The 24515-nt window shown below is 43.8% G+C and overlaps 1 protein-coding gene and 1 pseudogene across 4 annotated transcripts in view; one reads left to right on the top strand and one right to left on the bottom strand.

Moving 5' to 3' along the window:
• THOC2 (THO complex 2) overlaps positions 1 to 9103 on the bottom strand; it is an 85245-nt gene extending 76142 nt beyond the window's left edge. For 2 of the 4 annotated variants that reach the window (XM_041000014.1, XM_041000015.1), the window contains exon 1: positions 9003 to 9103. In XM_041000014.1, the coding sequence (XP_040855948.1) occupies positions 9003 to 9073 (71 nt within the window). In that variant the 5' untranslated portion in view covers positions 9074 to 9103. The remainder of the gene's footprint in view (positions 1 to 9002) is intronic. The other 2 variants (XM_041000012.1, XM_041000013.1) reach the window with 1 other exon arrangement.
• Positions 9104 to 12237: 3134 nt separating this feature from the next.
• On the top strand, positions 12238 to 12561 carry LOC121169444 (annotated as a pseudogene).
• Positions 12562 to 24515: the final 11954 nt, after the last annotated feature.

The following is a 24515-nucleotide window of genomic DNA, read 5'->3' as shown; positions in this document are numbered from 1 at the left end:
GATCTTCAGTCAAAAACGGTCATAACAGGGCACAGAATTGTAGAGTAGTGGATCAAGCTGTCTCCTGTGACAGTAACATGCCTTGAGTACCAACTGGAGTCCCAGCTGCTCTACTTTGCATCCAGCTCCCTGGTAATGTGCCTAGGAAAACAGCAAATCCTTGGCCTCCCGTTGCCCATGTGAAAGACCTGAGCCCTGCTTTCAGCTAGCCAGCTCTGGTCATTGCAGCCCTTTGGGGAAGATGGAATGCACGGGCACTCTCCTTCATGTGCATGCACTCCCCCTGAAACTAGCCTTTCAAATAAACGAATTTTAAAACTATCACTACAAACAAAGAAGGATGTCATTTATAGGAAACAAACCAGCCAATGCATCAAGAAATGATGATTTTAAACTTGTGTGTGTGTGTGTGTATTAGACCTGGCCTAATCTCAACAAATATATAGGCATTTGGAGAATGAACCAGTAGATGAATGGGAGAGATTTCTCCCTCTGTTTTTCCAATATTTTTTTTATTTTAAGACAGAAGATAATAAATGTCAGTGAAAACAGGACTCTTAGACGTTGCTGCTAAGAATGTAAACTAATGCAGTCATTATGGAAAACTACAGTAGCAGTCCCAAAAAAGCTAAAAATAGAACTATCATATGATTTAGCATTATCACTTCCAGGATTAGAAGTTAGTATATCAAGTAGATATCTGCACTTTCACAATCACTACAACATTATTCACAGTAGTCCCATAAGCGAATGAACCTAAATGTCCAACAATTAGGTGAATGAACAGAGAAAATATAATATAAAAACACGATACGAACCAGCCTGTAAAAGGAGGAAATTCTGTCATTTGAAAAGCATGGCTAAACATGAAGGTGGTTCTTCTAATTTCTCATCCCAAGAAATAAAAACATTTCTTGAAATTTCTCATTTCAAGCCAGGCACAGAAGGACAGGTACCATATGATTTCACTTCTCTGCAGAAGCCAAACCACTGGGGCTCAGAGAAGCAGAGAACAGGCGGAAACTGAGAGATGAACTCACACGAAAGTGTCAGCCAAAGGATATCAAGATTCAGTGAGCGAAGCTGTCAATTTTTAAAGATCTTTGGGCATAGCATGCGACCAGTTTAGTAACAATATATTCCATGATTTCAAAATTGTTAAATTTCAAATGGTCACAACACATCAAAGTGCTCTGAGCTGAAGGATGTACTTTACCTGGAATTAATCAGTCCACATTGTATACACAAAACAATTTTCAAAAAGTTCATGGTCAACATGTACTATAAACTATGCATAATTTCAAAGTCTTCTGTACCAAAATAAGCTTCTCTCAATTGCATTTCTCCATGATCATTCTGAAGTACCCTCACATGTCATAACATCACTTTGTATCCCATGTACACAATAAGATACTGCCATGAACAATTACATGTCAACAAAACTGAAAATCCAGAATAGACGATCTCTAGAAACATACAACCTAGCAAGAATAAATCTCGAACAGAAAATGTAAAGAATTTAATGATCACAACAAAAACAGATTAATCAATAATCAAAAATCCCCCAACAATGAAAAGTCTAACATGTTTAGACAGCTGATCTACCAACTATTAAAAGATGAATTCATCTTTCTCCAGAGGCCAGCAGAGGCGCATCAGGGTAAACCTCCACCTGCTACACTGCCATTCCATATACACACTGCTTCACATCCCAGCTGCTCCACCTCCCATCGAGCTCGAGCTCCCTGCTTGTGACCTGGGAAACAGTGGAGGATGGCTCAAAGCCCTAGGACTCTGCACCCACATGAGATCCAGAAGCTCTCAGCTCCTGGGTTTGAACAGGCTCAGCTCAGAACACTGGCGGCCATTTGGGGAGTGAACCAGCAAATGGAGGATCTTTCTCTGTGCCTCTCCTTCAGTCTGGCAATAAATAAATCTTAAAAATGTTTACAATCATCTCAACATACGCAAAAATACTGACCAAATTCAACCTTCCTTCATGATAAAAAAAAAAGCACAAGGAATAGAAGGACACAGTTAAGATGTGAAACATGGTTAAGAATCTAACATGAAAAGCTCACCAGTAACATACTGAATGGTGATAAAATAAGTCTTTCCTTTAAGAGCATAAGCAGGACCACAGTACAAACATGCATTCTCACCACTTGCACTCAAAGTATTAGAAGTTCTGAGCAATTAGCCAAAAAAAAAAAAAAAAAAAAAACCTGGCATCCAAATCAGAAACTAAAAAACTGTCTCTGATCACACATGATAGGATCTCCTATTATAGAAATGTTTTAAAGATTCCATCAGGCCGTAGCACAGTAGCCTAGTACCTAACACCTTGCCTTGCATGCACAAGGATCCCACATGGGTGCTGGTTTGTGCCCCATCTGCTCCACTTCCCATCCAGCTCCCCACTTGCCTGGGAAAGCAGTTGTGGACGGCCCAAGGCCTTGGGACCCTGCACCCACATGGAAGACCCAGAGAAAGCTCTTAACTCCTGGATTCAGATAGGCTCAGTTCTGAACCAGCCACTTGGAGAGTACACCAGTGGATGGAAGAAGTTTCTCTGTCACTCTTGTCTGTAAATCTCCCTTTCCAATAAAAGTAAATAAATCTTAAAAGATTCAACGAAATAAAACTATTCCGAATAAACAAATTCAATGAAACAGCAAGACATTAAATCAATATGCAAAATTTATCTTTTTTAAAGATTTTATTTATTTTTATTATAAAGTCAAATATACAGAGGAGAGACAGAGAGGAAGATCTTCCATCTGATGATTCACTCCCCAAATGATTCTAACGGCTGGAGCTGAGCCGATCCAAAGCCAGGAGCCAGAACCTCCTCCTGGTCTCCCACACGCGTGCAGGGTCTCAAGGCTTTGGGCCATCCTCAGTTGCTTTCCCAGGTCACAGGCCAGGAGCTGGATGGGAAGGGGGGCTGCCAGGATTAGAACCGGTGCCCATATGGGATCCTAGCTAGTTCAAGGCGAGGACTTTAGCAACTAGGCCATCACACTGGGCCTCAACTGTTTCTATACACCAAAAATAAACACCCCAAAAAGAAATTAAGAAGACAATTGTCATTTACAACATACCAAAATACAGGGACCAGCACAGCAGATAAAGCCAGGGCTGGCAAACCTGGCATCCGTGTAGGCACCAGTTCAAGCCCCAGCTGCCCCACTTACAATCCAGATCCCTACTAATACAACTGGGAAAGCAGCAGCCAAGAGCCAAGTCCTTGGAGCCCTACACCCATGTGGGAGACCTCGATGAAGCTCCTGGCTTCAACCTGACCCAGCACTAGCCATTATGGCCATTCAGAAGTGAACCAGCTGACGGGAGCACTCTGTACTTAATTCTGCCCTTCAAATAAATATAATCATAAAAAAAAAAATGTTCAGGGCCCTGTGCCACAGCCTAGTGGTTAAAGTCCTCGCCTTGAACGCACCTCCCATATGGGCGCCAGTTCTAATCCCAGCAGCTCTTAATTCCCATCCAGCTCCCTGCTTGTGGCTTGGGAAAGCAGCTGAGGACAGCCCAAAGCCTTGGGACCCTGCACCAGTGTGGGAGACCAGGAGGAGGTTCTGGCTCCTGGCTTCAGATCGGCACAGCATCGGCAGTTGCTGTCACTTGGGGAGTGAATCATCGGACAGAAGATCTTCCTCTCATTCTCTCCTCCTCTCTGTATACCTGACTTTGCAATAAAAATAAAATAAATCTCAAAAAAAAAAAAAAAAAGAAAACACAGAAAGAAAAAAAACACAGAAGAAAAGGTTTCATGCCTTTGCTTTCATCAATCACCTCAAGGATATGACACCAAAAGCAACTGGGATCACATCAAATTAGTAACCTGGGCAGAACAGGAAACCCTCAAAGAGAGCAAAGAGAACCAACAGAATGGGAGAAGACATTTGCAAGCCACATAAAGGTTGAATAAACCTCAGTCAAAATGTGTGAGCCTAGAAGTATTTCAGATTTTGAAGTGTCTCAAAGATGAGATCAAATCTAAACATTTAATTCATTTAGAGCTTTGACACCCATCTTATACATGCAGCCTGAAGGACAGTTCTTTAAACCTCATTTATTTTCATTTACTGAAAGGCAGCACAACAGAGACAAGAGACCTTCCATCCACTGGTATATTCCCCAAATGCCACCACAGCCAGCAGCGGACCAGGACGAAGTCAATAGCTGAGAACTCCATCAGGGTCTCCCGTGGGGGCGGGTAGGGATTCAAATATTTGAACCACCACCTGTGTCCCAGAGTGTGCATTTGCAGGAAGCTGAATCAGAATCAGAGGTGGAATGTGAACCCCATGGCTGTGATACAGGAGGCAAGCACAAGCCAGGACAAAGAAAACAGCACAAGCCTCAACTATCTGAGTGTGCTGGCATTCCAAAGTTTATTTCAAACTATGCAAAACGCGTTCATGCTTCTAGCAATTTTTTTTTTAAAAAAAATGAGACAACAAAAACCAGTCGAGTTGCTTAAGTGCCACTTTTTGGAAACATACATTCAGGAGCTAAGAAAACCGGAAATGCTAAAAAAAAAAAAAAAGTTCCTGCACTTACAGTAGGAAAAAGTGTAAGTATATTAATAACTCTACTTCAACACTTAAGCATTATAGGATATTAACAAAGAAAACAGTATCCTACACAGTCTCCTGATACTGCTTCAGTGTTTTCTGAAGAATGTATTTCTCTTCCCAGGAAATCAAACCAAAAAATCAAACCAGAACTTAACTCCGGTGAAAACCAGGGAACAAATGGAAATGAAGGCATGAAGTCAAGGTCTCAGCTAAAGCACTGACTGATTCAGAACAACTGGGGCTGGGGAGGGGTACCAGGGCTAAAACCCTCCTTAGTTCCCTCAAAGAAATTCAGGTCAAATGACATTTACAGTACTTCGATAAATCCTTGAATGTCTAGATTCATGAGATGAAAGAAAATAAATCGCAACCCAAACATTTGACAATGACAATTTAGAATTTTATTGTAACTACTACTAAAAAAATAAAGTTTCTTATTGGGACATGTAATTTTTAATTAAAAGAAAGTTCTCAAAGTAAACAGATGGTAATCAACAAATCTTATTTTAAAATTGGAACAAGTAGTGACATGAGGCTAACATCTTCCTTCAGATTAAGAGCTTGGACTATAAACCCTCCATTCACGTTCTTCTAACAAAGAAAAGCTGAGCTCACTGTGTTAATGATTTCCACTAACAACATAATTCTCCTCTGGAACTACCAGTTCACGCAAGTGTACTAGTTTAATCACAGCAAGTCCTATGCTGATATGGATTCACCAAACAAATAAAAACTCTAATCCCAAAATTAAAGTAGATAAATCCACATCTAGATACAGGTTTTGGTAGATTTGACTCTGTATTTCAGATGTGGAACCTATAAAAGTAGGTCTAAGTACTACTGGAAAGGACACGTAATAATTATGTTTTGGGAGTGCTCCCTACACATTCATGGAAAAGGCCATTTTTAAAGTACTATAGAGGGGCTGGCATCGTGGCACAGCAAGCTAATCCTCCGCTTTGTGGCGCCAGTAACCCATATGGATGCCAGTTCTCCTCCTGGCTGCTACACTTCCCATCCAGCTCCCTGCTTGTGGCCCAGGAAAGCACTGGAAACTGGCTCAAGATCTTGGGCCCCCGCACCCGCGGGGAGATCTCAGGTCTGGTCCCTGGCTTTGGATCACTTAGCTCCGGGCATTTCAGCCATTAGGCAAACGGAAAACCTCTCTCTTCTCTCTGTAAACTGCCTTTCAAATCAAAATAAATCTTTCTTTTAAAAAGTTTTATAAAGCCAGGCATTTACATCCCATAAGGAAGTGTCTAGATTAGGTCCCTGCTCCCAATTCCAGTTTCCTGCTAATGTGCTCCATGAAAAGCAGCAGGCAATGGTTTAAGCATTTAGATACCGGCTACCCACAGGGGAGACCTGCACTGGGTTCCCAGCTTCAGCTTTGGCCCCAGCTGTTGCCAGCATTTAAGTACCAAACAGATGAGAGCTCACTGGTTTTGCTTTTTTTCACTCTGTCTCTGTCTCTGAATCCCAGCCTTAACTTTTAACTTAAAAAAAATGTTAAGTAATTTATCACTAAAACATGATCAGTGTCTATGGAAACAGAATAAGGTAGCTAAGCATATGACAGATGGATCATTCAGGCAGGAAAAATATAGTTTCACTTCTCTGGTTAATCATCTAACAAAACTTATTCTTAAAAGTCAAGACCCTCCAACCAATACAGTTACTTTTCACTTGTCAGTCATAAAATATCCGATACATCATGTGTATTTCTTCTTAACACAATGACACTATAACACCTGACTTGTGCTGGCAAGAGACAAATAAGAAATGAACTTCATGGAATAAATATTTTTTAAAAAGGTAATTTCCAATCTTGTTAAAGCTTAGCTGGTAATTTATCTCACTGAAAACGAAAAATCTACCCAATATATAACTGCAAATACTGGTCATATTCCAAAAGCCAAATCTATAAATATACCCACTAATAATTTGATGGTACACTATTTTTAAAATTTGAGTTTGTTTCATATTTAAAAGGTTCTGTTTCCAGGCAAGCACTTTTTCTGTAATATAACCCCATTTGTTCTAAGAAAAGGAAAATGCTAATATGTATCTTTGGCAAGGTAAAAAAATGGGCATGTAAGCTTTATGCAATAAAGTTTTCATCAAGGAAAGAGGATAAATAAATGAAAAGTACTGTATTTCATGTGTCTGCTTATTTAAATATTTCATTATGTCCTATAACAACTTTAAATACAATTTAAAAACTAGAATACAATTATAAAACTAGGAACACATCTGTTAAATCACATTCCACAAGTCATGCAATAACTTCTTATATGTAAGTCCTTAAAAGCAATTCTTCAAACACAGAAAGTATGATGGGCAACATGGATCATGTAAATACATTTAAAATGATCCCAAAATTCCCTTTACCTAGGTGTGCCAACCCCCACATCACATGCTTTTCCTCCAACCACTGCCAGTCAGAAGCCAAGCAAAGTTTCACCTCCTATCCCAAGTGCCACTCATTCTAAGACAAAAGCAATTATAACAAAACTCAAAAACCTGAAGCTTCAGGAAGGAGACTGAGCAATCTAGAAAGATGCTGGCCCTGAATAAGAGTTGTCTTTAAAAGTGAACAAACAACAATTTCGCCTGGGTTTAGGGGTTACCCCAACACAAATCAAGAGGACACTTTGACAGGGCAACTTCGCATTCCACCTTTCAGGCACACGGGGACTTCACAGCTTTTTGCCAGCAAGCACTTATCAGGACACAGAAAATGTTACTAACACTTCACAAAATTTTTATCAAAAAGAATTCTCGGTCATTTAATAAAATAGTAACCACATGCTGGGCAGGGAGGGGAGGAGTTGAACCAGCAGGAAATGGAAACATAGTTCCTACCCTTCAAGGCCCTTGCAATTCATTAGCATACAAAAGTAACTGCACATGGAGCAGAGACCAATTAATTGCTAACCTGAGTGGTACCGCCTGTAAGTGCAAGAGCTGTCCTGAGAAGTTTAAATATCTAAAGGTTGGAGTAATATTACTTTTAATAGCTATCACTGAGCACTTACTATAAGCCAAGTACTTTACAGGCATAATGGAATCTTCACAACAATCCTTTGAGTAGAGCACTTATTATTCCCAATTTAATCAAGGGAAACAGTAACGGTGGTTAAGGAACTTATCCAAGGTCACAGAGCTAGTTAAGTGGCTAAGACAGCCGCTTATGATTCAGGCAATCCAATCCTAGAGGTGACAGTTAAGATTTCATAAAGTAGTGCAGGGTGGGGGTTGGGAGGGAAGAGGTGGGAAGCAATAAGGCAACACAGGCCGACGACGCAAGCTCAAACGTTTCGTTTCGTTTGGGCACAAGTAACAACAAAGTTCCAAAGATACGTATCTTTCTGCGCTGGCAATTAGAAACTGGCCGCACAAAGGTGGGGAGGGCAGTAAGGAGAAATCTGCTACAGAAATAAGCTCCTCAAACGATTCAAATTAAGCAATTAACGCTAAGTTACTCGTTTTTAAGCCCGCGGCTGGTGTTCCTGCTTCAGTCTGTCTGACCCTCGCGCTCTCCCCCGCCCAAGGGAGAAGCGCTGAAATCCGGGCCGAGGAATCTGCGGGCAATACAAATTGCTGTTGTGTAGCTCGCTGAAGCGGGCTGTGGGAAAAAAGATAAGTTTGCTGATTAAAGTAACCGCGTTATCCTAGGTACTTGGAGTGCCGCCAGAATGAGTTATAGTCCCAGGACAAAGTGGGATTCAGGAAACATTTAATGACAAAAGTTGAGTCCAAACCGAAATAGGTCTAAGGTGAAAAGATGGTGCAAAGAAATGCCAGCAGTCTTCAGGGAAAGCGGCCATCCCTGTCACTTCCTCCGGCCCGTGGCGCGGCGCAAGGCCGGGACAGTCCAGAGGTGCCAAGCGATGCCCCGGGCTTCTGGGCGGCGGGCGGAGAGGAGGGGAGGGAGTCCGGGACGGTTCGCCCTCCTCGGACTTCGGGCAGGCTTCAAACTGCGGAGTCGAATGAGTGCAGAGTGAAGAAACGGGATAGAGAGAGCTGCGAAGTCCGAATCGCCCCCAGTGCAGACCCAGAAAGAGAAAGGAGCCAAGTGAGCTCAAACGTAAGGGGGGACAAAAAGAGAGAAGCGCGGGGAGCGGCAGGGACGGAACAGAAGTCCCGTAAAGAGGGTAGAGGAAGCCGGCCTAATGCGGGCAGCAGGATTTCGGAGAAGCCGGGGAAAGAAGGAGGTCAGCGGCGGCTAACAGTACTTCACATCCCCGAGTTCTAAACTCCCAGCCGACCAGCCACACCAGCCACCCCGGTGGGGGAGGGGGAACTCCCCCCCCCCCCGCGACATCCCACAGCACCTGAGGGTGCTGTCGACACCCTCACCCCGCCCAACCGTGTGGCTGTGCCGGCCCGAACACTCACAATTCGCTTCTTCCTGATTTCTCCCAGTTCTTTATCCACTCTGCGGGAAGCAGCACACTTGCCGCCGCCATCTTCCCCTCGCTAGTAACAGAAGCCCGGATGTGTAGCACGAGAACGACGGGTCAAAGGGGAGCACCGCCCACGAGGAATGCCGGGAGCCTGGCGTTCGATTTTCGAGTTCCCGCCCCACCTGCCTCCCCACCCTGCCTAAAGCCTAGGCTGGGCCTTCTCTGAAAGATAGAGAGCCCTGGGTATCTTCACCAAGTAGCGGCACAGTTGCAGTCCTCTGCAACAGCCCCAGACGTGGCTTTTATTTTAAAGCGTATAGGAAAATGCCATTGCCAAGGCCGTATGAAGGCTCTGGTCTTCTTTCCTCATTTCCACCCCAGAGCAGTAATATAAGCATGTGTGTTTCTTTCTATTCAATTATTGAATATAGAATAAACACTGAGGATAGAAGAAAAAATAAGCTGTGATGCCTGCTTTCCAGAAGCTCACACTCTGTAGCTACAACACAAACACAAACAGGTAAAGTTACCCTGATCCCTAATGGCTCAGATGAGACAGATAAAAAGGGGAGGGACATTCCTAAAGATAAGGGAGATCAAAAGGAGAGGGAACAGTTCACTACAGGTCAAACATCTTAGCACAAAAATAGTCTAGCCCTTCAAACTTGTTTCCATGAATTCTCACACTGTTGTGTCTGCAACTCAATGTCGTTGTTCCCTTAGGCTACACCGAAGGCTGTAGCACTGTCTGAGCACCTGACCCGCATTCCCGTTCGAGTCCCAGCAGCTCCACTTTACCCAGCTCTCTGTCAAAGGGCCTGGGAAGGTAGCAGAGGACCTGCTACCCAACTGGGATAACCAGAGGAATTTTGGGAGCCCCTGGATTCTGCCGGGGCAGCTATTTGGGGCAGTGAGCCAATGGATTGAAAAATCTTTCCCGCTCCTCCCCCCCGTTCCTCCTGTCTCCCTCTGTTTAACAGCATCTTTCAAATAAGTAAAAAAAAAAAATTTTTTTAAGAAATTACTGTGGGTCCTCGTGGTCGCACAGCAAGCTAATCTTCAATTCTGACGCGCTAGCTTGCCAAATGCGCCATTTCATTTCCCGCTGCCCCACTTCCCTTCCAGCTCCCTGCTTGTGGCCTGGGAAAGCAGTAGAGGGACAGCCCAAAGCCTTGGGACCCTGCACCCGCGTGGGAGACCCCAAGGAGGTTCTGGCTCCTAGCTTCAGAACAGCACAGATCCTGCCATTGCAGCCACTTGGGGAGTAAATCAGGATAAATGATCTTTCTCCCTGTCTCTCCTTCTCTCTGTATTTCTTATCAGCTTTTTAAAAAAAGTAAATAAATCATATACATGTGATATACATATATAACTGGCTTATATTCTACAAAATTGTCCTGGAAGACAGAGGAATTCATCTAGATTAATGGAAAAATGACACATGATAGTATCCTAGGCAGAAAGAAAAATTTCTTTTGCTATGAAGAGCATTATTGGGATAACTAACCAGATATCAATATTTATAAACCAAGTGACATTATATTTATCTTAATTGCTTGAATTTGATACTTGTATTGTGGTTGTGAAAGACAAAGTCCCTATAAGAAAACCCACTAGAAAAAAAAAAAAAAAAAGAAAACCCTCTAGTCCTCCACTTCCAGGCACTGCAATCCCATATGAGTGCCAGTTCATGTCTCAGCAGCCCCACTTCCCATCTGGCTCCCTGCTGCTGGCCTGGGAAAGCAGCAGAGGAAGGCCCAAAGCCTTAGAACCCTGAACCTGCGTAGGAGACCCAGAAGAAGCCCCTGGCTCCCAGATTTGGACCATCACACCAAATAGAAGATCTCTGTCTCTGTAACTCTTTAAAAATAAAATAGATAATTTTTCCCACTAAACTTCTCAAATGACTAAATCTTAAAAAAAAAAAAAAAAAAAGGAAAGAAATAAAACTCCCACTAGAATAGATCCATGGTTTAGCAGTTATTACATAGGAGCCTTCAGCAGAGTGCCTGGGGCCCACCTCTGCTCACCCAGCTGCCAGCAATCACTGCCACCCACGTGGAAGGCCTGGATGGAATTCCTCCTTCTCCAGCCTGACCCAGCCAGGATGCATTTGAGGAGTAAACCAGCAAGACAGTTCCTCTCTCTCTCTCTCTGTCTCCCACACACACACACACACATCTGACTTTCCAATAAAAATATATAAACCTTTGGAAAAAAAAAAAAAGAAGGTTCTTGATTTTCTTTTTCATTTTTTTGGTAGCACATTAGTCATTTAGTTGCATGTTATTTAACTTCATGGCATTATACATTTCTGTTTTCTTCCCTGTTGTTGATTTTGTTTTGTGACTTTTCATTTAAGGGGATGTACAGTAACTATGTAATGGAGACTATCATATCTAGCAGCATGCAATAACTTCATGGCATTGTAAATTTCTATTTTTCTTCCTTGTTGTTGGTTTTGTATTATGGCTTTTCATGTAAGGGGATGTATAGTAACTGTGTAATGGAAACTAACATATCCAGATGTGAGGATATAATGCAGTATGCATCTCCACTTCCACACGAAGATGGACTCCCAATGAAACTAGTAAATATATTTTGACAACAGGATTCTGGACTGTGCTATGCCCACAATGAGGGACTTATGACTGTTTATGACCAACTATACTGTTGCAATAATATAAGGGAACTCAGAGGGAGGTAAGCCGATTTGGAGAGGGGGTAAGGGAAATGCCAGGAGCCTGTGGAACTGTATCATAACATGATAACAATAATAAAAAAAATTAAAAATAAACAAAAATAACATCTCTTGAAGTATTTTGGGGGAATGGGGCATTGCTTTACAACTTACTCTAAAATGTTTCAGAGGGCGTAGGCATGTGACGAAGCTGGTTATCATGCTTCTGAGACACCTGCAGCCCTTACCCGACTGCTTAGTGTGTGAGTTTTCCAGCATGCTTCTTAATGTATACCCAGGAGATGCTCAAGTGTTTGGGTTTCTGCCATGCATGAGTAAGACTTGGACTGAGTCTCTCTCTCTCTCTCTCTTTCTCTTTCAAATAAAAATGAAACTTTAAAAGTTTTTTAAAATATACAAATTGGGTCCCTTTTCCCAGCTGCCACCAAGGTGCTCTGTCCTTCCGAGCAAGCTAAGGCCGCGTTGGGGTGAGGCCCGCCATCCGACGACTAGCGATCCGGCGACTAGCACCGCGCCAGGCAGCGCCATGGCCTCCTTCTCTCAGCTCCTTTGCATCTACTCAGCCCTCATACTGCAGGACGGTGAGGCGACCATGACGGCGTACATGACCAACGCCTTCATTAAGGCAGCCGGAGTCAACGTGGAGCGCTTCTGGCCTGGCTCTTTCGCCAAGGCTGTGGCCAAAGTCAATGTCGGCCCGGTGGACCCACTCCAGCAGCAGGTGCTGCCCCCACGGGGAGGCCCTGTGCCCACCACGGCCTCTAGTCCAGCTGAGGAAAAGAAAGTGGAAGTCAAGAAGGAAGAATACGAGGAGTCTGATGACGACATGGGCTTCGGGCTTTTTGACTAAATCTGTTTTTCTTTGAAAAAAAAAAAAGCTTTCGGGGGGGGGGGTGAGAACATAAAAATGATCATGAATTCCCTGCATAGCAATCTCATCAACCCAGAAAGATTAAATTCTTACCGAAGGCCCGACCATCTCCCCCCACAAATCACTTCACTGCGTTTGTCCTCTTCCCTCGTCAGCTGTGGAGAAAGGTCGCAGCAGCTTCCAGGTCTCCCTGAGCTACGGGTGCTCACTTTTATCTTATGGGGGTACGCTCATGCATGTAATCAATTTTATGCCATTTCTCCTATTAATCTGTCTACTGTCTATTCATTAAATAGACTCAATTATGAAACCCTCAGGGAGTAGAGAAAAATTTTGCCTCTTCTATAGGATCAGAAATTCTCTGTTTGTGCAGCATTTCAAAAATTTTTTTAAAAATTGAAACTAAATGTCTTGCAGAAAAATTAGAAAATACTAACAAAAGAAAGAAAAGAAAGAAAGAAAGAAAGAAAAAGAAAGAAGGAAGAAAGGAAAGAAAAGAAAAGAAATCTCATCACATATATTAGTATGTGAAGTGTGGCAAGTTTGCTCAGTGAATTGGGTTCATTTGCATTGAAAAGGTGTTTAGGAGGTGGGAAACTGGCAGTTGTTTATGACTTTTTCTCCAGCTATAGCTAGTCTCCTGTGTCTGTGACTTTCAAACTCTGAAGCCACCCACTAGAAGGTATGTCCCATTCATTTTCAATGACTTCTTGTAAACAACCTTTTGTCATTTGAAAGAAAGTCAAAGATATAAGTGCCTTCTGATCTCATGTTATTACAGAAACACATATATAGTGACTTTAAAAGAATGGTATTGTGAATCTCCATGTACCGTAATCCTTCTCAGAAAATTTTGAATTCACTGTTTTAGGGTAGTTTCCTTGATCTCCAAAGCATTGATTAACTCGCTGTTTCTGTATCCTTCTCTGTAGAATCTACAGCAAGGACTCTTAACCTTGGACTCCAATCTGCGTTTTGGACCGGACAGTTCCTTGCTAGGTAGAGGGAGCTGAGTGGAGGCCTCTGCACCATAGCAGATTTAGCAACCTCTCTGGAATGAACCTACTGGATGCCAGTAACACTGACACACACACCAGTTGTTACGATCAACAACGTTTGCAAGCACTTCTGTCTCCTGGAAAGTAAAATGACTCCCTGTTGAGAGCGACTGAGTTCCTGAGTCGTTCTGTATTGCTACTTGCTTTGCGGTGAATCACGCTGATTTCTCCTCCCAAACACTGAATTCTATGCAGCATTCGGCCTATTCCGTATGCCACTGAGGTAGTGTGGCCGGAGTGCAATGCTGATGCCCTTTGAGAGCTTGCTTTTCCCTCCTCGCAGAGCCTGCAGAACTATTTTTACACGGTATGATGATTCCTTTAGGAGTTACTCAGAGCTAATTGGCTTTTGCTCTGCAAGACTTGCAAAGCTATCGTATCTTTTGCATCCTTGTTGTTGGCCTTCCTATTCTTTGCTATCAGCGCCTACTATTGTCTCAGCAGCTGGGATCATTGTTCCCTGATGACCTCACTGGCTCTTGAGTACCGAGGTGCTAGTCAGGGGCTAAGGTCTTGGTGAAGGCTACAGATTGAGTAGTTGCCACGTCAGCAGTGGTTGTGTGGGCTAGTGGGTTGATTTTAGCTAGTTGTAAGGTCTTGTTACTCACCCAACCCAGTGGGAACAGATAATGAGACCAAGAAAGAAGCACATAAAAGCAAATCAAGACAAAATGGTAAAAAGTCAAGGAAATGAATGCAATAGCTTTTCTATCATCCAAAATGAAGGTGACCTCCTTGAGTGGAGCTACTTAATAGCTTATGAATTTGTGCTAAGGTTGTTTATGTCAAACCAATCTGCTGAGCTCCATCCTGTTCAAATTGCTCCTTTGGTGAGAAACAGTGCTTTTCATTATCTGTGTCAGCTCTTCCATTTGAAGCCAGAAGCTCTAACGGAGGCAGAGTAGGAAAGACGCAAAGAGGTTGGTCCAGACGTCTATGAGGGAGATATTTGTCAAGGTCCCAGAGTGAAGGTGACCGTGGTTCGGTAATTGGCACTACCTATCTGGTGGGGAGAAACAGGACCCCGATTAGAAAGACTCTTATCTCCTCCCAGTTTTTCATAGTTAAACTTTTTTTTCCATTTCCTCTTCATCTTGCCTCCCACGTCAAACCCAAACAGTCAGACTCTAAAACAGGGTTTGGACTTGGGTGTCATCACTTAAATGCATGAGCCATGCACAGGTTGATTAATTTCTCCATGCTTCTGTGCCTTCCTTTATCAAATGAAGACAACAATATCTGTTGGGATTTGAGGGGGACAGGTGATTCACATTTGGCAACCTTGTCCAAATTCTAAACCAATTTCTTCTTTTTTATAAAGTAAATTTTAAAGATTTATTTTTATTTTTTTATTACAAAGTCAGATCCACAGAGAGGAGGAGAGACAGAGAGGAAGATCTTCCGTCCGAGGATTCACTCCCCAAGTGAGCACGATGGCCAGTGCTGTGTTGTTCTGAAGCCAGGAGCCAGGAACCTCCTTCAGGTCTCCCACACAGGTGCAGGGTACCAAGGCTTTGGGCCGTCCTCGACTGCTTTCCCAGGTCACAGGCAGGGAGCTGGATGAGAAGTAGAGCTGCTGGGATTAGAACTGGCGCCCATATGGGATCCCAGCACATTCAAGGCAAGGACTTTAGCTGCTAGGCTACTGCACCGTGCCTATGAGTCACATTTCAATATAAGCTCTATGTATGTGTTCTGTGCAGAAATTACAGATTTGTGTCCTGAGCTTTGGCCCTCCTATGTACTCTCTAGAACATACTGAGCTTTGTTCCATGCATAGGCCCTATCTTGGCTCAGGCTTCCCATTGCAGACCCTGAAATAAAGATTTTTGCACATGTGCTTCATTAAAGAAGTACTCTTAGAATCAGGCCAAAGGCGGGGTGGAAAGAACTCTGGCAATCCCATATGGGTGCCGGTCCCGGCTGCTCCACTTCCCTTCCAGCTCCCTGCTTGTGGCCTGGGAAAGCAATTGAGGCCGGCCCAAAGCCTCGGGACCCTGCACTTGAGTGGAAAATGTGGAAGATTCTGGATCCTGGCTTTGGATCGGGCTCAGCTCTGGCTGTTGTGGCCATTTGGGGAAGGAAGCAGCAGATGGAATATCTTTCTGTCTCTCCTTCTTTCTGTAAATCTGATCTGCCTTTCCAATATATATACATATTTTTTTAATGACCAAGAAAGAGAGACAGAATCAGGTAAGGGGATAAGGAAAGCAGGGTAAGGGAGAGGATGATACTAAGCAAGAGTAAAAATGAGATCCGAGCCTTGACCTGATCCCAGTGGGAAACCTGGAGCACAGGTCATTCCGGTTCGGCCCACCTTGAGGCATGAGAGCCGGGCTTTCAGTGGCTGGAGGCCATTAACTCCTAGGCTCCCCCAGCGCTCCACATACTTACAGCAGTAAGTAGCTGTAGTAGCCAAGTAGAAGATGGTGATCGTGATGCTAGACTTTTAAAGTAAAATGACTCAAGTTAGGAGGTTGAGGGAAAAAAAAGCATAGGAGTTTAGTGGGCCCATGGAACTGGAAAGAATGGCTCAAGCAATCAGACCTAGCCCTATGCATAGGCAAAATTGTTCATTGGACCATAGAGGTGTGGATGAGTTCTGGGACCGGCTTAACACCTGTTTCTCCAGGTGCCGAGTGTTGCTATAATCTGTAGTCTGTGTGGAACTGACTCCTAGCACAAAGATAGATTTAAAACTAGATAAGTCGGTCCCTGCACAATAGCATAGTGGTTAAAGTCCTCGCCTTGCACTCGCTGGAATCCCATATATGGGCACCGGTTCATATCCCAGCAGCCCCACTTCCCATCCAGCTTCCTGCTTGTGGCAGTCAAGGAAGGCCCAAAGCCTTGGGACCCTGTACCCACATGAGAGACCCAGAAGAGCTCCTGGCTCCTGGCCTCAGATTGGCTCAGCTCCAGCTGTTGCGGCCGCTTTGGGAGTGAACCATCAGACGAAAGATCTTTCTCTCTGTCTCTCCTCTTCTCTGTATATCTGACTTTCTGATACAAATAAATAAGTCTTTAAAAAATGAAATAGACAAAATCATTGGTGATGATGTAGAAAATTTTAATAATACACAAACAGGCTCAATCTGTCAGTTGTGTATCAAATACTGTTCATAGCAACAAAAAATAAGTATCTGTCCCCAAAACAGGGCTACAAGTATTCACTGATCAAAGGCAATGAGCTAAAGGTGCAAGGAGGGGGCCAAAATTTATCCCATGTTCCACTTGTCAAATCCCATGCCCATGCGTGGTTCTGCTTCTACCTGCATTATTATTCTCATTTTCCTAATTGCAATGAAGATAGCATGCTTATTGGTGGCCCAGGACACAGAATATTTATGAAATTAACCACATGTAAATTAAATGACTAATGTCAACAAATTTCAAAGACTTGGTCTTTTTCTGTTATTTTTCAGGTTGTTTTTTTTTTTCAGATCGATTTTATTTATTTGAAAGGAGGAGTTAGAGGAAGAGGGAAAAGAGAAAGATCTTCCATCTGCTGTTTCCTTTCCCAAATGACTGCAACAGAACCAGGCTGGAGCCAGGAGCTTCATCCAGGTCTCCCACATGGGTGCAGGCACCCAGGGTTTGAACATTAGCGGGAAAGTGAATCAGCACCAACATGGGATGCCAGCATTGCAGGCCACAGCTTAACCCATTATGCTACAACGCTGGCCCCAGAGACAGTCTTAAGCAATTCATATTTTCTGATAAAATGCAATTAAATTGGAAATTAATAAGCGAAAGATAGAACAGCCATTTTGAAAATTAAATGATGTACTTTGAAATAAATCATAGGTCAAAGAAAAAGCTATACTAAAAAAATGTTGAAATATTTAACACCAAGTATTAATGAAAATGTCATATATAATTAATGAAGAAAATTATAATTTGCACTTAAAGTGGTATTTAGGATAATTGCTTGCCCTGAAACCTTTGTATTATTAAAGAAAAATAGTTGGAAATTGAAAAGCCAAGCATCCAACTTAAAAAGTTACAAAAACATAAATGGGGCCCGGCATGATGGCTCAATTGGCTAAATCCTTACCTTGTAAGCACCAGGATCCCATTTGGGAGCTGGTTTGTGACCTAGATGCTGTACTTCCCATCCAGCTCCCTGTTTGTGGCCTGGGAAAGCCATAGAGGATGACTCAAAGCCTTGGGATCCTGTACCGGCATGGGAGATCTGCAAGCGATTTCTGGCTCCTGGCTTCAGATCAGCTCAGCTTTGGCCATTGCGGCTACTTGGGGGGTGAACCAGCAGATGGAAGATATTTCTCTTTCTCTTTTTCTCTGTAAATCTGCCTTTCAGATAAAACAAACGAATCTTAAAAAAAAAAAAAAACAGAAATGGGCATTTGGTGTAGCCGTTAGCACATCCCTTAGGATGTCCATATCAAGGTGCCTAGGTTTCAGTAAACACTTCCTATCCACATTCCTGCAAATGGCTATCCTGGGAAGCAGCAGATAATGAATTTTTCAAGGCACTTGGGTTCCTGCCACCCACGTTGCAGACCAGGGCTGAGTTCCTAGCTCCTGGCTTCAGCCGGCCAGCCCTGGGCTATTTGTGGGAGTGAATCAATGCATAGAAGGTATCCCTTGCTCTTTCTCTCCCTTTCAAATAAGTAAGCATTTGTTAAAAATAAAAATTACAGGAAGAAAAGTAGAAATAAAAGGACATAGACATAAGCAAATATTAGTCTCAGTCTGGTAGCATGGACAAACCTCTAGAAAGACTGATCATACAAAAAAAAAAAAAGATGTAAACCAACATTAGGAATTGGATCAGTTGGGTTCATGACAGGAAACAGATGACAGGCTCAGAGAGGATAATTAAAGAGAACTGAATGAAAGAACCATGCGTGAGGATGTGGGCAGGATTAAAGAAAGCCAGGCACGGATGAGGAAGCGCCTTAGGGTTAGCAACACTGGGAGGACATCAGCAACCCTAAGCCTCAAGCCACGAGGCCGAAGGAGTGATTGCTGAAAATTAGTGGGAACTGCAGCCGGAGCTTAAGGAAAGCGGTGCCCAGCAGAAACTCAGGGTTTCTATAGAGGGACATAGTCACTGTGGACTGCCATCCCAGCAGGGCAAGGATCTGGGCAATATTCTCGCTCTTCTCTCCTTGCCCCATCTGAACTGCTGACGCTTCTCACCGACTGAAGGCTGCTGGAAGACATCATTGCCTTGCCTTTGCACGTGCCAGGATCCCATATGGGCACCGGTTCATGTCTAGGTGACTCCGCTTCCCATCCAGCTCCCTGCTTGTAGCCTAGGAGAGCAACGGAGGGTGGCCCAAAGCCTTGGGATCCTGCACCTGCATGGGAGACCAGGAAAAAGTTTCTGCCTCCTGGTTTCAGATCAGGCTCAGCGCTGGCTGTTGTGGCCACGTAGGGAATGAACCAGAGGCAAGATCATCTTTCTGTATCTCCTTCTCTCTGTAAATCTTTCTTTCCAAAAAAAAAAAAAAATAAATAAATAAGAAATCATTTTTTAAAAAGTGGATCTTGGGAAGGGAATCATAGATATTCCAATCCTAATTTATTCCCTTTGCCCCTTCACATCTACCCTTGGTAAATGTGGTACTCTGTCCAGATGAAAAATTCATGTCCTCAAAAAGGGAATGCACCAACTCCCATCAACCACTAGGTCATTTCAGGGTGATGTCAATTCATTCTCACTGCTGCAGAGCATCCAAAACTTTAGCCATCACCGGTCATTTTCACATAGAGACTTGAAGAAGGTATTAACTTAGTTGACACTATCCATTTCTGTAGCTGGAAACATTTACTAGACAAGCATTGCTTCTTTCTTTCCACCACTCCCGCATGTTTCTTCTCCACTCTTCCAGCATCTCCCAACAGGACAGCAGGTACTACCTAACAGAGTGCCTAAGTCTTTATCCCCACTGGATCTGAGTCCTTAGACTCTTACTTTGAGTTACCAGTTTCCATCAACTAGTAATATTGAGCCAGCGAATGACAAGAAACCCACTGAAAAAAAAAAAGACCCACTGAAGCATTTGGGCCCCAGATATAGTCTTCCTTGTCTCCCTGTGTAATAGCAAACTTACTTGCTTTTGAAAATGAAGATAGGTTGGGCCCAGCGGTGTGGCCCAACAGCTAAAGTCCTCGCCTTGAACACACCAGGATCCCATATGGGCGCCAGTTCTGGTCCTGGCAGCTCCACTTTCCATCCAACTCCCTGCTTGTGGCCTGGGAAAGCACTTGAGGACGGCCCAAAGCCTTGAGACCCTGCACCCATGTGAAAGACCTGGAGGAAGTTCCTGGCTCCTGGCTTTGGATTGGCACAGCACTGGCCGTTGTGGTCACTTGGAGAGTGAATCATCGGATGGAAAATTTTCCTCTGTCTCTCCTCCTCTCTGCATATCTGACTTTGGAATAAAAATAAATAAATCTTTCCAAAAAAAAAAAGAAAATGAAAATAGGTTACCTTGCTTGGGACCCCTTGTCTGGCTTGCCAGTTCAACAGCATGAAAATCTTAAGATGGGCAGACAGCATTATCAGCTTCTAAAATATCAAAATCCTTCCAAATTCTCTGGTGGAAGAATTTTTCCTTGGACACTAGAAAGCCCTAGCCCACTGAATTCAAGATTTGGAGTTGGGAGGCATATATTGTCTTCAGTAAAAGGGTCATTCCTACCTCCAACCCTTGAATCCTGGACTCATTCTTCTGGCTCCAACAGAGAGAATATACTGCTTTGGCCTAGAGTTTAAAGCAGATAACCTAGTATTCATAGGCTAGTACCCAGCTGGTACTCTCTCTCCCTGCTGGTTCCATAACTGAGCCTTCAGCAAGACACTTCAGCAAATGTAACCAATGAATTCCATGAAGATGAGCCCATTAGCACACTTCTTGTCTCCAAAAGTGAATTCCTAGGTTGAAGGCAATGTTGGGTGGGAAATCATGGTAATGAATGAGATCCTGTGGGTCCACGTGGTAGTGCTGGCAAATCTGTGTTCAGAACACGCATCTAGTCCTGTGAAGATGTTTGGTGCCTCCTGTCTGAAGGGGTGCAGTGTAAGCAGCCTCTGTTAGATGAGTACCTGGTCCCTCTGGGGCACGCTGCCACACTAGTACCTCTGAGTTTGATCTCTTCTGATAAGTTGATTGCCTATTCAACAATGATGGTAGACAGACCAGCTTCATTGAGGGGCAGATCCTATTGTTGAGTCCCTCTGTAAGTCCTATCCCAGCTGCCAAGGCCATTTTGTACATGGGTCGTCTAAGCATGAGTTAAAAAGGCTGACAGTGACAGAATAGGTCTTCTTATAATCCTGATTCCTAACAGCTTCCACTATAGCAGATGTCATTTGGAGCAATTATGTGGAAAACAAATGCCTTCAGACTCTGGCTTTTTCTAAGATGTTCCATGTATCTCTAACCTAGGCCTCCTCACTACCAAATCCCCCAGCGCGTTCTTTGTACAATCTTCTCTTGCCAGCCAAATCAGTATCAGTCAGGATATTAGGCCATTTCTCCTCTCTGTAGCCAATCAGGCACATTACTACAGTGGATTTCCTTATACCTCTGTGTCCAGGGGTAGCCCCTGAGTGAGACTGTAGTACAACTGCCATCCACTTCCACCAGCTGCCGGCCTACTATCCAGACCCATTCATACACCCATAGTTCTGCATTTCCTGGGCTCTCAGATGGTCATGAAGCAGTCTCTGAAGCCATATATTTAGGCCAATGGGGAAGCAGGAGCAACTACCATGAGAATGTGAGCCACTTCCTCGTTCAGTGTCCTTTTGCCTTCAGAGTTTTCTGGAATCTGATTTCATATGTGATTCCTATTCACAGTGGTACGCTGCTGCACGTGCCCATTTCATGATCAAACATAGCAAATAATACCCAGTTCATCATGTGTAGCTTAGCTCAGAACCTGTTGACATCACATAGTTAAAAATGCATTCATTGCCAGAGCCTAGTAGCAAACCACATTCTGCTTTCCAAATGAAGAACTGTCAAGCAAGGAAACTGTGGCTTTCCCTAAGAAATCTGAGTTTCCCTAAGAATCTGAGCTGTGGGGCTTTGACTGGACCTCATAGAACACCTCCTCTGTTGCAGTGCTTTCCTACCCTATTCAATCTGATAAGCCGTAAGGCCCAAGTTCCAGAGCAGCTTGTTCTGCAGCCCAGGTGACCTGCAGAGCCTTTTCTGTTTTCAGGGCGCACTCAAAACCAGCAGCCTTCCAGGTTACTCAGTAAGTGGGTGAGAGCAGCAGGTCCAAATATAAAGGAGTCTTTAAGAAGTTTGGGCCCTTTGTCGTGGCCTAGCAGCTAAAGTCCTCGCCTTGAATGTGCCAGGATCCCATATGGGTGCCGGTTCTGGTCCCGACTGCCCCACTTCCCATCCAGCTTCCTGCTTGTGGCCTGGGAAAGCAGTCATGGACAGCCCAAAGCCTTGAGACCCTGAACCCATGTGGAAGACCTGGAGGAAGTTCCTGGCTTCAGATTGGCACAGCACCGGCCGTTGTGGTCACTTGGGGAGCGAATCCTCAGACAGAAGATCTTCCCCTCTCTCTCCTCCTCTCTGCATATCTGACTTTGTAATAAAAATAAAATCTTTTTTAAAAAGTGCATGGAAATGTATGTTATGAAAAAAACTATGCATGGATTTCAAAAGTTTTGGCACAAAAATAAACTTTTCTTTCTGGAAGTACCCTTGTATGCTATCTCCTAAACTCAAAGAGGCCCACCAAAAATTGGATTCATTTCTTTTTCTTTCTTTATTGGAAAGGCAGATTTGCAGAGAGAAGGAAAAACAGAGAAAAAGATCTTCCATCCACTGATTCACTCCCCAAATGGCCGTGACAGTCAAAGCTTGCCAATCTGAAGCCAGGAGCCTTCCCTGGGTCCCCACGTGGTTGCAGAGTCCTAAGGCTTTGGGCCATTCTGCACCTCTTTTCTAGGCCACAAGCAGAGAGCTGAATGGGAAATAGAGCAGCTGGGACAGGAAGCAGCACCCACATGAGATCCTGGCACTAGCAAAGCAGAGGACTAACCAACAGAACCTTCCTGCCGGGTCCTTCCGTAAGGTTTATATCCCATTCTGCTTCCTACTCATTGATGTTACATCATCAGTGTAATACACCAGCATTAATCATTGTTTCTGTCAAATAATAAAAAAAAGACGATTCCCTTAACTTCCTTCTGGAATAAAGGTTGATAGAAAGTACCTTTTTAAAAGATAGCCTGAAGGTGAGCAGGGGCAAACTGTTTCTCATTATCTTGCTGAAAACAGGCTGTGTTAATTTGCCTCAATAAAGTAGCCCTGTTTGGAAGCCTCAGCTGTGACTTGTGTCAGCACCCGATTTAATTAACTGTAACCTGCAATTATTCTCCAAAACCTATGCGCCTTTTTCCATAGGTCAAACAGGCAAGTTAAATTGTGGTATATGGCTGTAATAATTGCGCTTTCATTTTCCAAGTCCCTGATTATGACTGGCACCTTAATCAGGGGATGCAGGGTTTCCTCTGTCAGTAAGGATGATTCAGGGGAAATCAAGGGTTACATTTTTTTCTGAGCCTCATCTTTTCTTTTTAATTTTAATTTTTTTCATTTGATAGGCACATTTATAGACAGAGAAGAAGTGAGAGTGATCTTCCATCTGCTGATTCACTATTCACATTTTAAAAATAAAAGTGCTAATGCAAAAATGATTGTATCAGAGCCTAGAGTGCATGCCAAGCACACAGACCATCACACCTTCATGCGGGAAGAAACAGCCCAGGCTGCGGAGGGGCCTGAGCTGCCAGCAGCTGCTGGGGCTCTGAAGCACGCACACAGGCCCCCAGAACCCAGAATTCTCAGGTAAGATCTTAAAAGAACACTTTTTTTCTTAATAAGAATGTATTAAGTAGAAATTGAAACAGATTGAAATGAACTATGAGACTCAGAAATGATACTCATAAGGTACAATCAACACACGAAAAAATCCAGTAAAAGGTAACATTAATTCTTTTCACCGAGCTCCTCTACTTGCATTCTCAAATAGAGTGGGTGGCGCACCTGTCTCATGGACTCTGTGGCCTTGGCAAGGTCCTCCTTTAACCTGTTGTGCTGCTCCACGCCAAAATGCTGTTGCTTTGATTTCTTGTGGAAGAATTGAAGAAACTGCCTGCTCCTCACAGCAGAGTAAGTGTAACTCTGTCGAGTGACTATGAAGTGTGCAAAAAAAGACCATGGAATTTGCGAACGTGATGAAGTATGTGACTGGCTCCGTGATGTCCCAGGAGTACACCCACCAAGTGAGCCAGGCCAAGGTCCCGCCCTGAGTGGACAGCAGTGCTAAGCCAGCCCAGAGGAGCCTGCTGGTGTTGGCTTCTGAAAGAGCTTCAAGTCTAGCTTTCACCTGCTCGAGGGGCCGCAGCTGTCTCTTCAGGCCTAATCTGAGCTGATCTGAAGTGCAGAGCCAGTTTTCCTGGCTTTCCCACGCAGATGCAGGGTCCCAAGGACTTCAGCTGTCCCCCATTGCTTTCTAAGGCCACAAGCAGAGATCTGGATGGGAAGTCGAGCAGCCGGGACATAAACCGGCACCCATATTGGATGCTGGCTGGCATTGCAGGCAGAGGATTAGCTTTCTGAGTCACAGCCCTGGCCCTTTAGCCTCATCTTTTTATGCCTAAATACCTCTAACCAATAATATTAGGACCCTACTTGTTCCCCAGGAATATCCTTTAACCTAGGTTAAGATTGCTGGCGAGACTGAATCTTTAATTGATGCTGCTGCTTTGCAACATGTGTCATCCTTTCCCGGAATGTGATCTGCAGACATATCTTCCCCACAACTGCAAGAGAATAAAGACTACTGGGAGTCTGACACTGACGCTCTCTGATT

The sequence above is a fragment of the Ochotona curzoniae genome, unplaced genomic scaffold (genome assembly GCF_017591425.1).
Source record: "Ochotona curzoniae isolate NIBS_2020 unplaced genomic scaffold, NIBS_Ocur_1.0 scaffold_1852, whole genome shotgun sequence".
In the NCBI taxonomy this organism is placed as follows: domain Eukaryota; kingdom Metazoa; phylum Chordata; class Mammalia; order Lagomorpha; family Ochotonidae; genus Ochotona; species Ochotona curzoniae.
Note: the sequence above shows the minus strand (reverse complement) of the source record. Positions and strands in the feature narration are given on the sequence as shown.